Source organism: Chaetura pelagica, unplaced genomic scaffold (assembly GCF_000747805.2).
Source record: "Chaetura pelagica isolate M959 unplaced genomic scaffold, ChaPel_1.0 scaffold123, whole genome shotgun sequence".
Lineage (NCBI taxonomy): Eukaryota > Metazoa > Chordata > Aves > Apodiformes > Apodidae > Chaetura > Chaetura pelagica.
This window is the reverse complement of record NW_009953295.1, coordinates 9,642,112-9,657,306: the sequence shown is the minus strand read 5'-3', so window position 1 is coordinate 9,657,306 and position 15,195 is coordinate 9,642,112. Positions and strand designations below refer to the sequence as shown.

The window sequence follows — 15,195 nt, the reverse complement described above, 5'->3', positions numbered from 1 at the left end:
GCTGAACAGCATTGGAAGCTCCTGAAGAACATTGTTTAGGGCTGGAGATTGTGGAAAAGAAAGGATGTTGAAAGTAGGACAGCTGAGATGGAAAAAAGTATAGTGTACAGATACAGAAAGTGGGGGTTCTTCTGCTCAGTTGAGAGACTATGGATACAAGGACCAAGGAAAAGGGTAAGGGAAAGGTTTTTTTCTAGTGATAGAGAAGGAAACACAGGAGAGCTGTAAGGCAGGACATTGTTTCCTAGAGTTAATTTCTCCTATGCGAAGAAGAGCAAGTCTTGTAAATAGAGAGCTTTGCGTCAAGGATACTTGATTCCAAGACAAATGCCATCTCTCCGGATCCCCTCAGATTGCTTTTAGATATGGCACTAAATGCAAGAATTCAAGAATGCCCACCTACTTGGATTACCAAATGCAACAAAGTGGTAATTCCTGAAAACACTGATGCATGAAGCGCATGCACTGAGAGGAATTCACTAACTGCTGAGCGTTGAATGTAACTTTGCATGACACCAGGAGGGCTCAATGTAGCTGGCAATAGCCATATAAGCATTTCTCCATCTAAAAGTCACTGAGCACAGTTAGGTCATGTCTGGACTGTCCTTTGGGCACTCTGAGAGCTAGAACACAGCTCTGAGCAGTACCAGGGCTTTTAAAAATTCTGCCTGGGGCCATCCATAGCCACATCCGTCAACCAGTTTTCAGACATTTACAGACTTGTTTCCTTGCTTGCTAACACTTTTAGTGTGCATGTGTGTATCTATAGGCATGGATGTTTATATTCAAAAGTATACAGTTGGTATCAAACCAGATCTTGTTACATATGTCCATTTATCCCAACGTGTAAGCTAAAAGAATCAGGAGAAGCCAAAAATAAGACCTGTCAGTTTAACTTCCAGTCTTAGTCACTATTAAAGCCAATACACACTCTTTGTAGATGTTGAAATCTATTTAAACAGTATCCAGACTGGATTTGCTAAATTGTCTCAAACCAAATTATTTTTCCTCCTACTCCAGTGTAGCAGATTTTGTGAACAGCAGTAGACATTGATTTTAGGAAACTTTGCCACTGCTTCTTTCTATCAGACAAGAGAATCATAACATTAACTAAACTTCCCACACCACATGTGCAAAGCCAGAAAATAACACTTCTCAGTGATTCAAGTGATATTCTATTGGAATAGAGGAATAAATCAGACAGTTTCATGCACTCCTTTCTCTAACTTGCTATATTTAGAAATATATAGGATTACAGAGTAAATATGTACTACTTAAACAGACGGGTAACGTGAGTGAGGATTGATGGAATGCTTTGGAGAACACGGTTAGAAGGCAAACATCTGCATAAATGAAAGACATTACCTGGAGGAATGAGAATCAAGGAAATTATGACAGACATCTGCAGAGCCTCAGCGTTACTCTCCAGTTACCCAGGCTCTGACAACTTACGGATAAGCAAAGGGCTTCATTTTCTTATTTCATAGAACCACAGACTCATTTTGGTTGGAAAATACCCATTAGATCATCAATGCAATCATTAACCCAGCACTGCCAAGTCCACCACTAAACCATCTCCCTAAGCACCATATCTTCACATTTTTTTAACATCTCCAGGGATGGTGGGTCCACCACTTCCCTGGACAGCCTCTTCCAGTGCCTGACAACCCTTTCAGCGAAGAAATTTTTCCTAAACCTCCCCTGGCACAACTCAAGGCCATTTCCTCTCATACTACTGCTTGTAACTAAGAAGAGACCAACCCCCACCTCACTACAATGTCTTTCCAGGTAGTTGTAGAGATTGATAAGGTCTCCCCTTAGACTCCTTTTCTTCAGGCTGAACAACCCTAGTTCCCCCAGCTGCTCCTCATAAAGTTTGTGCTCTAGACCCTTCAGCAGCTTCATTGCCCTCTTTGGACATGCTCCAGGACCTCTATGTCCTTCTCGTAGTGAGGGGCCCAAAACGGAACACTGGATTTGAGATGCAGTTTCACCAGTGCTGAGTACAGGGGCACAATCTCTTCCCTACTCCTGCTGGCCACACTACTTCTGATACAGGCCAGGATGCTGTTGGCCTTCTTGGCCACCTGGGCACACTGCTGGCTCATATTCAACTGGCTATCAACCAGCAACCCCAGGTCCTTTCCCTCTGGGCAGCTTTCCTGCTGCTCTTCCCCAAGCCTGCAGCATTGTGACCCAAGTGCAGGACCTGGCACTTGGCCTTGCTGAATGTCATACAGTTGGCCTCGGTCCACTGATCCAACCTGTCCAGATCCTTCTAGAGAACTTTATCACCCTCAAGCAGGTCAACACTCGTGTCAAACTTGGTGTTATCTGCAAATTTACTGAAGGTGCACTTGATGCTGTCATCCAGATAATTGATTAAAACATTGAAAAGAACTGGCCCCAATACTGAGCCCTGGGGAACACCAATTGTGAATGGATGCCAACTGAATTTATCTCCATTCACCACAACTCTTGGGGCCCAGCCACCTAACCAGGTTTTTACACCTGCAAAGCATACACCTGTCCAAACCACGAGCAGCCAGTTTCTTCAGCAGAATGCTACGGGAAACTGTGTCAAAACTTTACTAAAGTCTAAATAGACAACATCCACAGCTTTTCCCTCATGCACTAAGCAGGTCACCTTGTCATAAAAGGAGATCATGTTCTTCAAGCAGGACCTTCTGTTCATGAACCCATGCTGACTGGGACTGATCGCCTAGTTGTCCTGCATGTGCCACGTGACAGCACTCCAGATGATCTGCTCCATAACCTTCCCTGGCACTGAGATCAGGACATGTTTGTATTCCCTGGATCCTCCTTCCAGCCCTTCTTGTTTAATGGATTTACCAATCTCCTTTCAGCTGGGACCTCCCTAGTTAGCCAGGATTACTGGTAAATGATGGAAAGTGGCTCAGTGAGCACTTTTGCCAACTCCCTCAATACTCTTGGGTGGATCCCATCCAGCCCCATAGACTTGTATATGTCTAAGTGGTGCAGCAGGTCACTAACCATCTCCCTTTGGATTATGGGACCTCCATTCTGCTCCCCATCCCTGTCTTCCAGCTCAGGGGGTTGGGGACCCAGGGAACAACTGGTCTTACTACTGAAGACTGAGGCATTAAGAAGGCATTAAGTACTTCAGCCTCCTCCTTGTCCTTTGCCACTGTTTTGCCCTGCATCCAATAAAGGATGGACATTCTCCTTAGTCCTTCTTTTGTTGCTAATACTTTTAGAGAAACATTTCTGTCTTTCACAGCAGTAGCCAGATTAAGTTCTAGTTGGGATTTGGCTGTTCTAGTTTTCTCCCAGTATTTTTCCACACATTATTGCCTTGTTTATTGCCTTGTTCGCAGAGGAACTCAAAATCTTTTCAGATCCTCAAGAAGTACGATAGAATAGGTAACAGACAGTCAGTGTTATGGATATATATTTTTAACTTGAGAAACTATACTGGTGAAGCAAATAATAGCTTGGTGATCACATTTAGAAAACTCGGGAGGGTGCTTTTTAGACCTGTGCATATAGCACATGTGTGGGTTGCTGCGTATACACATCCTCAGAAAAATAAAAAAATGAAGGGTCTTGGTCAAAAGTCAGTTTTCTAATTTAGAGTGACAGTTTAACTTTGTAAACAAATATGTAGCTCTCCAGCCAAAAACAAACAAACAAAATTAATGGTCTTTTATCAAGAAGTTTGTGGAAGAAAAAAGGTCTGTTTCTGACCCCCACATGCCCTTCAGCCTTCTGTTATTTTGCACTGAAATACAGAAAAAAAACACAAATTGTTTTATACCTTTATAATTATTTTAATACATTTTTCAAAACAAATTATTCCAACATGAGATCAGTGGGAAAGGTCATCTTTGTTGTCCCTATTGCGTATAAAACTAAGTCTCTGGTATGAAATGCTGTATCTATAATCCAGGGAAAAGAACAGGGATTGTCTGATGTGCTACTGAAGGTTAACAGGTCCCAAGTTTAGATCAGGGATGATGCCATTCTTTGATAAACAGCCACTGTTTCTTCAAATCCAGCTGTCTTTGGCATATCAAACCTGTCAGAGGTGCTTAAAGCAGTGTGCAAGTTAATACAACAAACAATATATATTCTCATTGAGACATGCCAAATCACATAACTTTCATATTTTTCATATTTGATTATAAATTCAGTTCATTATGTATGATGTGTAGTTTCCAGAAAAAAACTTTTATTTTGAGGAGTGATAGTATCATGTAAGGTTAAAGTTATAAACCATGTTTTTATAGAATCACAGAATGGCTAAGGTTGGAAGGGACCTTAAAGATCATCAGGTTCCAATCTTCCTGCCATGAGCAGGGACACTTCCCACTAGACCAGGCTGCACAAGCCTCATCCAGCCTGGCCTTGAACACCTCCAGGGATGGGGCATCCACAACCTCCCTGGGCAACCTCTTCCAGTTCCTCACCACACTTATAGGGAAGAATTTCTTCCTAATATCTAGCCTAAATCTCCCCTCTTCCAGTTTAAAACCACTACCCCTTGTCCTATCACTGCCCTCTCTGGTGAAAAGCCCCTCCCCAGCTTCCCTGTAGCCCCTTCAGCTACTGGAAGGCTGCTGTAAGGTCTCCCTGATGCCTTCTCTTCTCCAGGCTTAACAGCCCCAACTCTCTCAGCCTGTCTTTGTAGCAGAGATTTTCCTAGATATTTACTTAAAATTCAGAAGTTCAGAAAAGGTTTATAATCAGTATTTTCAAAAGTGGGAGCTTAAACTTGGACTCTGAATTCAAATTAAGCATGTAAAGAAAAACATTATGATTTTCAATGACTGCTGGCTGTGAGTACTTCTGGATTTCAGAGGAGTTACTCAGTGCATTTGAAAATCAACCAGAATCTACTTCAATCTTCCCTATACTCCTAGAAATCTAATTTTGAATAGCTATATATGAGAGTTGCTTTATATTGCAAATTTTTTTAAAAAAACAACTCAATCACTTTTAAATCGACAGGTTTCATTACATCTGTAGAAATTCATACATGCTTTTATACTAGTGGGTAGTGCATAAAGCATGTTCCAGTCACCAATTTTGTCATCAGGAAGGAAAAGTCGCACATAAAATACAAGAAATCCGTAGGACATGTAATTTACCAAACCTTTATGCCAATTATGTGTATATTAAATAATTTTTTCTAAAAATAACAACATTTCACTGTATCCAAGTTCAAGTGGGAGGTGAAACAGAAGAGTTCATGGTTAGCAAGAAGCCAGTACAGAAGATCTAGGATTTTGGAAATGAATGGATTCAGGCTGTGAAAACAATGGGGAAGTAATTTAAAATTGGGATCCTACAAGTGAGACTGGAGCAAGCACTTTATGGGCCCACTCCCAGGCACTTTATGGGCCCAGTAGGTCCCACTCCCAGGCATTCCAGAGACTGAAACCCTCCAACTGCCCCAAAACTGAATTAAAAGTTCCAAGCAAACACTGTGAGAAGACCATAAATAAAGTGAAAATATCACCATGCCAGCCTTCCACATGACAGAGGATCAGTGCTGTCACACTGCTCCCTGAGGGACTCCAGCTTCAGAAGACACCTTGGTGCCTTGGCTGGTGAGCAAGACAGGCTTTAAAGAGAAGGTTATGCTAAAACATCCTACAAATGGTGGCACATGTATTTGTGCCACTAATTAAACAGAAGAGCACTTACAGCATCTTCTTGGACACACAGATGACTGATACCTTGGTTATCACTGCCTGTATCTTTACTGCAAACAGGCCAGTATTAACACCTTTTAGCTTGCCTATCACCAGGTAAAGTGAAATACTGATAATTTTACCTCAAGGCCTTGAGGGACGCTGACAGGCTTGAGAGGTGGGCCCATGCTAACCTCGATAAGGCCAAGTGCAAGGTCCTGCACAGGGAGCTGTTGGAATGAGCCCAGAGGAGGGCCACAAAGACGGTCAGTGGGCTGGAGCACCTCTCCTATGAACACAGACTGAGAGCTGGGGCTGTTCAGCCTGGAGAAGTGAAAGCTCTGGGGGAGACCTTGAAGAGGCCTTCCAGGACCTGAAGGCGGCTTGTAAGAGAACTAGAGAGGGACTCCTGTGCCTGTGCCACAGCCCCCCCGTACCAGCAGCGCAGGGGTCTCCTGCTCAGTGCCAGCCTGAGGAACAGCGAACAGCAGGATCAAGACAAGCTGTCCTGGTGACATAAGCAGCGCCAGGGGGAGAACACTGGGGATCCCAGTGGTACCAGCTCCGATGTGGCTGCGGGGCTCCAAACCACCGCCGTGGGTCTGTGAACCGGGAGCTGCTGGGACCCCCAAGGCGGCTGGCGCGGCAGAGGCTGAGGCTGCGGTTTGCTGAGGTGACACCAGAATGCACCGCCCACCAACGGCCGCCTGAACCTCCTCCTGCACCCCCGTTATTCACAGGCTGCATTACAAGCATAATCGCCACACGAAGACCCGGAAAACTGATTTCACCAGCGTCCCGTGTGGCCACTATCTTTTTTTTTTTCCCCCCATTCAGACCTGTCCTACGCGGACACCTTTTGAAGCATCCCGGCCAAACAAGGCTCCTCGGCCGGAGGGACAGAAACCACTTCGCTTTCACTATAAAAGCACGGAACCTCCAAGACGCAAACCTCTGCCCCGCAGCGCAGCTCCAGGGCCCCGCACACCCCCGGGTCCCGGCCCCGCACACCCGGCCCCGCGCACCCGGTACCGCGCAGCCCCTGCGGGGAACCCGCCCCTGGGCCGACCCAGCCCCGCGGCGGCCACCCATCGCGGTGGGGTGGCGGCCCTGGGGCCCTGCCTGGCCCGGGCGCCGAGCCCGGAGGAGCCCTTGGAACCGGGGCCGTTCCCGGCTGCTCTTGTTGTCACCCGCGGTGTAACCAGCCGATCCACACGCAGAGTCGAGATACTTGCTTTATTTCCCAGGAAAGGGGGGGCGAGTGGCGTTCCAGAAAGCAAGCGCAGCTTCCCGAAATGCAGGGGCGACTTTTATGCGCAGAATCACGTAGAATTACTTGATCTCTAATCATGTTCTGTCCCTCGTGTCCATGGCCGGTTAAGATCCTTCACTTCCATTTAAAGTGGCAGTGCTTAAAAATGTCACCGTGCGTGCTCAAAGGGCAGGGGGCTTTTTGTTAGGGGTCCCTCCAGCCTATGGGGGGGGGTATTTTAGTATGCTAACAGTATGTTAATAAGTCCAATTAGTCAGTGTTTTCTACCTAACACTGGGCTGTAAATATTCTCACACCAAAGTAAACTCTGGGATTATCCTTTTCATCCCTGTCATCTGTCTTGCAGGCCTGTTCTCAAGGATGGGTTGTTGACTACTAGGGGTATGTTTTCCTGCAACTCTCATTGCCTTAGTGTTTTCCAAGTTCTGTTTTTATTCTGCGTGTCCCTTTCTCTGGCGTGATTTTCCACAAAATTTTATTTACTTCAATTCATAACCCGCATCACTCTGGGGAGGCTGCAGGGCTTGGTCTGGCCCAGCAGCTGCTGCTGATGGTGGAGCAACTGCCTGTATGGTCCTGTTTTCCTTTCGGGTATGCAAGGTGCTGCAGGCTCTGGGAACTGCCTTTCCCCTCTGAGGAACCTCCAGAGCTGGGAAAAGGGGGGTGGGGTGGGTGTGCTGCTGCCTCTGCCTTCCCAGGAGAGGGGTGCACAAGGCTGTTGGCCAGCTGAGCCCTGTCTGGCCTGGTGTCTGCGCTGAGCCATGCCCTGCTAGTCGGGAAGCAGCTACTCTGGCAGTTCTTCTGCCTTCTCTACGCACGGGTCTGGCTGTCCCACACCTCAGACTGCCATCCTAGTGTTACCATTCATAAGATAGCTCCCGAAACGCAGACAAAGGGACTGTGTTTAGGAAGGAGATATTTATTGGAGGTTTGCACAAAGCTGGGTGCTTGGGGCCTTCCCACAAATCAAGCACACCAAACGAGATTTTTAATATGTTTCCAAGTGCACCCTCCTTATACCAATTGGTTAGTGATTAAGATATAGTTATAATACAGTTACATCACTATTTCTACTATCACTGCTATCTATTTCTACTATCACTATTTCTACTCTCTATGCTCATGGGAAGGGTCTTCACCTGGGCAGGGGTCTGTTAGACCTGGGGGTGTGGTTTGTGGTATTATAATGACATTATAATGAGCTAGGTTCATCATCTAAAGGACAAAAGGTTGCAACTTCTACAGTTTCAACTGCCCAAGACTGGTTTATCCATTAATCTTGATTCTGGTTCTTCTTTATCACCTCCTGCATTCCTAGGTCCAATTATCCATATAGACCTCGAGTTTTCTCTGCCAAGTTGGTGATTTACATGAGACACTCTCTAAACGTCTTGATTAATTGCCTTCTTCATGTCCTAGTTGCTGCAGGATGTTCTTGCTCAGTACTGGCTGTGGTACTAATTGTGTGCCTCCCTGACTGCAATTTTAATTTGTGTGTATATATAATGAGTACATTTTACACAAAATAACCACATCACTCTGCGTTTCTGAGTTGTCTTCCAAGACTACTGGCATCCTCCACCCCTTTCAGCTGGACAGTGCCTGTAATAGCTCCATGGGGCTCCTGACAACCTCCTCCTTGCCTGTGCAGTGCCTCTATAGGACCACTGCCAAGGAGAGCCAGCAGTGACATCTTCCCCTGGGATGTTTTCCTCTTTGTTTTCAGAAGCTGCAGCACCTACAGGGGCACATGAGCTTCCTTGTTCCCTTTCATTCAGTTCAATGTTAGCTGGACTTGAGTCTCATTCAGCTCCTCCAGATGTCTGTCACCCCTAGAGGCCCTCTGCCAGCCTGAAGCTGGCTTTGTCTGAACCTGTGCAGTCCCTCTGCTGTCCTTGGGGAAAGTTCAGTCTTTGACTATAGGAAGGCTGCCACTCTACTGGTGGTTATCACTGTCTAATTTGGAAATGGTTGCTGGGCTGTGTCTTCTTGTCTTATATTTCTGTGGTTCAGGCTGCTAGTTAGAGAGTAATGCCTTGCTTATCTTGGAATATCAATTATACAAATGCTTGAAATATACATCTTGTGACATGTCTGTCAGTAACTATTGACCACTTAAGGAAAAGACAAAATCCTGTTGATTTTTTTCTTCTGGCTCCGTATAGTAATCTGAAACCATTGTATTTAAATCCATTTTTCATAATACTCTTTTGTTTTGTTTTGTCTTTTCCCTATGTAATGATTTAATGAGGCTTGTATATGGATCTCATAGTTACAGCATTAAACAGTTGCTGCCAGCATGGTGTTCTCTTAATCCTATGTGCTCCATATGGCTCTACAGACTTAAAGTAATTTGATTGTGATAAATGTTTAAGGGCTTCCTTAATTCTTTTATTCAATAACGTATGTGAGAGATAGGAAATTAAAAATTCTTTTCCCACTATAGAAAACTAATAGTAGAAGAGTTCTTATTTCCTATTTATTTCTAAGTCTTACAGAAGAGTTAATCTTTCCTATTATGGAAGACTTGATTTTCAAGTCAATATCACAGTTAGCTCTCAAATAGCTGTATATATAGAGAGAGGAGGTAAGAAGCATCCCAGTTTATGTCTTGAAGCATCCTTTGAAGCTAGGGATGCTTTGTTTTCTCCTGGAGAAAATAAGGTGTGAGCAATAAGATTACTTGAATATTACTGCATGGAAAAGAGGTAGAGTTACTCATTTAATACTCTTAAACAGAATAAATAAAAGTAAACTTGCAGTTTTGGTTTCTCTCGTCTGCTTTTTCTTCATCGTAATGTGTAGACTGAGAGCATGCTTGCTTTATTTTTATTTTTAATTTTATTATTGTTATGGTTTTTTTTTTTGTTTCATTTCTAGGTTAAAGTGAAAATACCTTTTGGAAACAAGTATCTTGATGCAATCTTCTCTGTCCCAGAGAAGAAATCAACATATGGAGTGATTCTTACCCATGGAGCTGGAGGAGATATGAATTTCCCTCAGTTGGTGTCTTTGGCAACTTATCTTGCATCCCACGGAGTTCTGTGTCTGCGGTTTACTTGCAAAGGCCTTAATATTGCTTATAGGACTAAGGCCTTCAAAACAGTTGTGGTAAGAAGTGACCAAATTATGCCAAAGCTTAGATCCATAGGGAGCACAGGATTCAAAACAAAACAAATCCCAACAAACCAAACCAAAACCAATGAAAAAAACAAATCCTTTGTGCTCTTGGTTTTCTTCATTTACCACTAGCTATTAGTAAAGCAGCCATGGGAAAATTAGAAATTATCATTAGCTGAAAGGAGCAGTGCCTATGTGCAGAAACAGCAACAGAAATTTTATAGGGCAATAGCTAGAACAGCTGCAGTAAATATGTGGGTTTGAGTTCAGGAAGAGAAAAACATGAGAAAAGGATGTAAGGCAAGCAAGGATGTTTTGTGGAAAAATGGCTAGAAAACAAATTAAGTATTCAAGATAGAAACAAGAGGAAGATGTTCGGGGAGGGCTTGGTGAGGGGAAGATGATTAAGGCATACAGCCTTGGAAGCAGTTTTGAGAGGAAAAAAGCTGACCTGGGAACTGTGCTGGACCTCTGAGGGTTGGCAGCTGGGAGACCAAGACTTTGGGGAAAAGAGCTGGGGACTCTGGGTCATAGGAGGAGCTGAAGCAAAAGAGATTCAGAGTAGCATATAGGAGCCCTAGAACCTTTTATAGGGCAACTAAGTCCAGTTCTTAAGGAATTAATTTGCATTATGTCATTGTGATTAATTTGAAGTTAGACTTTGCTAGCTTTAATGAGGATTGGTTATCCATTCCTTTCTGAAGAAGCAAATGTTTTAGTGAGCTTATATTATTATGCTGTGTAAAGGAAATTGAAAGGCCTCTGCTAAGATAGCATCTGATTAGTTCTATCCTAAAAATTGAAAAATGTGTTGCTCAATTTTATCTTCCTGTCAGGCTGTGTGTCTTAAAATTTCATTGCAAATATGTGACTTCAGCCTCAGTGAAAGATGCTTTTGCTCCCTTACTTTGTGTTTGGATGGGCTAAGAAAAGTGCACATGGTCTGTTAATAGAACTGAATTGATACACAGTAACCGTTTATGTTTTGGTAACTTGATAAGGCACCTGTAATTTTAGACTTGCTGAGAACTAATATGAATTTGCTTATGTTTATTATGTTATTACTGCAAAATATTATGAAGTCATTTGCATGAAAAAAGCAAGATAGCAATTTATATGTATCTGTTTAATCTGCGGTGCTGAAAGAGCTTTGCATTTTGTGTTTAGTACCTACAAACAAAAAAACCCACCCCTGCCTCTCAGCTGCCCTTGTTCTGACTTGTAATGTTTCTCTTTATCATATTTCTTTAGGAATACTTAAAGCTTTCTGATGAATATAAGCTTTTTGGTGTCTTCCTTGCAGGTATTTGCTTTATTACCTATACTTTTCTCCCTTACACTGCCACTAATGATGGCAGTTTGTAATTATTCCATTTTTTAAGTCTGTCCCACCTTGGTAAGAAGTGAGTAGACAGAGTTGGGTGACAGGTTTCAGTCTGAGGTGTCTGAGCTTACTGTCTAACATGGGAACAAGCTGAATAAACTCCCACTAGTCAGTACTGCCTAAGGAGAGAAATTCAGCTATCTGCTGGGAGGATCTCCTTTACAAGGAGTTGAATGCTCTGTAATCTTCTTTAATGGATTAGCAGTCCATGGACTGTCATGGGGATGTAAGTGCCAAGCCCACTTACATACCTGATCTGCATTCAGGTGTCTGACTGTCACCAGCCACCAGTGCTGTGGCTGGTGGGTGCACAGCTCAGCTCTCTCACGGCTGGCTCTAGCAGCACTGCTTGGGACATGCAGCCTGCAGCTTTCACCACATCCCTTGGAGCCATGGCTGTCTAGAACTTTTCACCCTTCTCATGATTCAACAGATTTATCTGCAGAAGCAGGAAGGAAAGAGCAACCTACCGTGTTTTCCAGGTGCTTTGGAAGAAAACTTTATAGTCACTTTTAAGTGGCAGAGCATAAGTACCCCTGATAACCCATGTGTACTAATTAACTGTGGTTCTTGAAGAATTCTAGCTACTGGTAAAGGGAAAACCATTTTGCCCAAGCAGGTTTTGGTAGAAAAAAACTAGTGGCAGGTAGAAAATCAGTTATATTAGATGTAAAAGGGAAGTGGATGTGATTAGTGTGATAACTTGATATGGGAAAACTGTATCAGAGACTGTTCTCTGACTAAGCGAAACCAAATCTGTGCTGATGCAAGTTAATCCAACTGGAACCAGCCATTTCTAGCACTCAATTACAGAGCATTGTCAGCTTATATGCCTCTCCTTTGAGGAGATATTTTGATATCCCCTTACTGTTACTGACTGACCTCATGCTACAAGTTCACACTTTATTTTTTTTTTTTTTCCCCTTTCTATTTTTACTTCTAGGCTCAAGTTTGAGTGTGCAAAAACACTTGCTGGATTTCTTTTGGGAATAAGGCACAGACTTAATTTTCAAATTGAGCAGATTAAGGTTGCATTAAAAAATGATACAAAATAATAGTGTTGCTCTCTGGAATTCCTAAGGTCTGGGAAAGGACCTGCCCCTCTCTTCCTCCTATCCCTAGAATGGGCTGTTATTCCTCTCCATTTCTCTCTCTTTTATTTTATTTTATTTTATTTTATTTTATTTTTTTTTTTTTTCACTTCTTATTTAAATGGGAATGTGAAAACATAATATAACCAGACATATATTTTAGCAGGAAAAAGCTGAAATTAGGATTAATATTTTTCATGAAGCAAATGAGAAGTATTCCTAGCATCTTGCACTACTGTTAGGCTGAGATACACTCAGTTGGATTGTTTTTAGTCATTGTTTACTTGAACAGAATGTAGATGAGATGACAGCAGCTACTCTCTTTTGTTTTAACATGGGAGAAAGGCCGTTCCATGGGCTCACGAGCTGCTGCATCTGTGATAAGGCATCTTAGCCAGGAGGATGATGATGACTTCATTCAAGGTCTAGTGTGTTTATCTTACCCATTGCATCGACCAAAACTTCAGTCCAAGCTCCGAGATGAAGATTTATTATCTATCAGGTGTCCGGTGCTGTTTGTCTCAGGGTCAGCAGATGAGATGTGTGAAAAAGTGAGTACTCTTGTAAATCCTGCAATGAAGGGGCAGTATGGAGGGATAGGAATGAGTCTGAGTGATGTCTGTATTGGTATGTACAGCTGTGACTTTCATTAACAACCTTCTCACTCTCTCTCTCTCTATATAAATAAAAGTATATCTTCTGAAGGAAGCCTTGGGTAGGAAACTTCATCGACATAAAGAAGCCTAGAGGTGGTTTCTTTTGGTGCTTAAAAGTTCTGCCTCATGCTTGATCCAAGCGAACTCATCTTTGGGTCACTAAAATACTGCTAATTTCAATGTTCTGTCTTTTTGGATAGGATAACGTTGTCCAAATTAAAAGCGGCCTATGGAAAGAGCGAGCTATTTGTTCATCTGTGTTAGCTGTTACAGGTTACAAAACATAAACACTATGCTGTGCTACCAGTCTACATGGGTCACATTTTCATGACAAATTCTAGCAAAGCAGTTCTACCCACAAGTCCAATTTCTGTGGTAGAAAGCAGTATTTTTGTAGAGATGAAGGTGTGCAGAGACCTGAATAAAGGAGGTTTCTGCCTTGTTTTTTTGCAAATTGTTATCTCTTGTTCTTGAACAATTCAGCTTGAATTTGGGACTGCATCCAATAGGCATTTTCCGTGCTTCGACAGTTTATAAGGAGTCCTAATGCTTTTGTGAGGAGTTGTCACCAAGAAAAGTCAAGCTATAACCAGCAGATCTTTGGAGTGCCCTCTTAGTGGGGAAATCTTCAAGACTTTCTGAGATGGTTCTTAGATCTGTTTGCTGATGAAGTTTAAAAGAATCAAAGCTAATACCTAGGGAATATATTACTACTCTGCCACTTGTAGACAAATCTGACATAAGAAGTCCTCTAATTTTACTTCTAGTACTATCCTCTGGCAGTAAAAGCGTTTGTCATTTTCCCTTCATGGGGAAGGAGCCTGCACAGTGTTGTGACCTTTGCAGTTTTTATGTTCTAATTTTCTTATATTTTGTGTTTGAGTGAGGGTGAACCTTTGACCAAATACCATTACTGAACACAGTATCCTGGTATCTTTGTCAATGTGTTTTTAACGTGTATGCACATCCATTTTGTTTTTGAGAGCTGCCTATTATGTGTTGCACAAGGAAAGGGAGAGGTTATCTAGGAATTGCACAGTTTGTAGCAGCTGATTCTCCAACTTTTTCCTTCTTATTTTCTCTGTAGCAATTGTTGGAAGGTGTGGCAAGCAAAATGAAAGCCCCTAAAAAAATCCATTGGGTTGATAAAGCAAACCATGGGATGGCAGTCAAAGGACGGACAACAGACGATATCATGGAAGAAATAAATGCTCAAGTTTTTTCCTGGCTTAGAGAGAATATTGAACTGGGGCAAAAATAATTTGCAGCATTTAAGCTCTATATTAATTTAGCTTTTCCTACATGGAGAAAATCAGAATTTGTTATTTCTAAGAGATGTATTTTTTTAAAGACCCTTTCAGAGGTCTAAGTGTAAATCCAAATAAAACGTGTGAATGAAAAAAATATGCAAAACAATAAAGAACATAAAATTGACCAAATATTTGATACCATGTCAGCATTGCTTTCTGTGTTTCTGTGCAAATAACTGTGTACAACACTTCCTGCTCTGCATTAACATGAAAATGCTTTTGACTGATACTTGAAGTAACGTACTGCAAATAATCTAGTTTGATTTTGACAGCAAATCTTGAGATGCTTTTCATTCTGAGTATATTACCAAGGCTATACTTGATTGAAATATAAACCTACAGATTTGTAGAATCATATCCTCTGAGGCTGGCCTGCATGGGTTTTACTACTCAGCCTTGGTGCTGTACCCTGGCACTCCAGTGTGCTTCAAAGCCCGTGATGCAGGGAGGGGAGGGAGCAGGTATGACAGGTTGCTTCTGTCAGAAGAGCTTGGAAGAGGCAGGTAAGGGTCTGGACCTCATTACCCATCAGCAGGAGGAACTCTGGTCTTCAACTGAGCTGTGATGTTGCAGAGTGGATGGAATACTTGGTGTGCTCTTGCAGCTAGAGACCTCCCCACTGTGGGCTATTAGTAACCAACCTGCTGGTATAACCAAAGATTAATTGCTTTCAGCCAACTTGT

The 15,195-nt window shown here is 42.7% G+C and overlaps 1 protein-coding gene across 2 annotated transcripts; it reads left to right on the top strand.

Annotated features, from left to right (window-relative positions):
• The first annotated feature begins 8,918 nt into the window (after nt 1-8,918).
• TEX30 (testis expressed 30) lies at nt 8,919-14,622 on the top strand. 2 transcript variants are annotated; one of them, XM_009997933.1, is made up of 5 exons: nt 8,919-8,979; nt 9,890-10,062; nt 11,323-11,374; nt 12,892-13,097; nt 14,290-14,601. In XM_009997933.1, exons 2-5 carry the CDS (start codon nt 9,940-9,942, stop codon nt 14,461-14,463), a joined length of 555 nt encoding a protein of 184 aa, XP_009996235.1. In that variant the 5' UTR covers nt 8,919-8,979; nt 9,890-9,939; the 3' UTR covers nt 14,464-14,601. The 2 variants fall into 2 exon arrangements, with proteins under 2 accessions (XP_009996235.1, XP_009996236.1); XM_009997934.1 differs by lacking the exon at nt 8,919-8,979 and having other exon boundaries at nt 9,836-10,062; nt 14,290-14,622.
• Nucleotides 14,623-15,195: the final 573 nt, after the last annotated feature.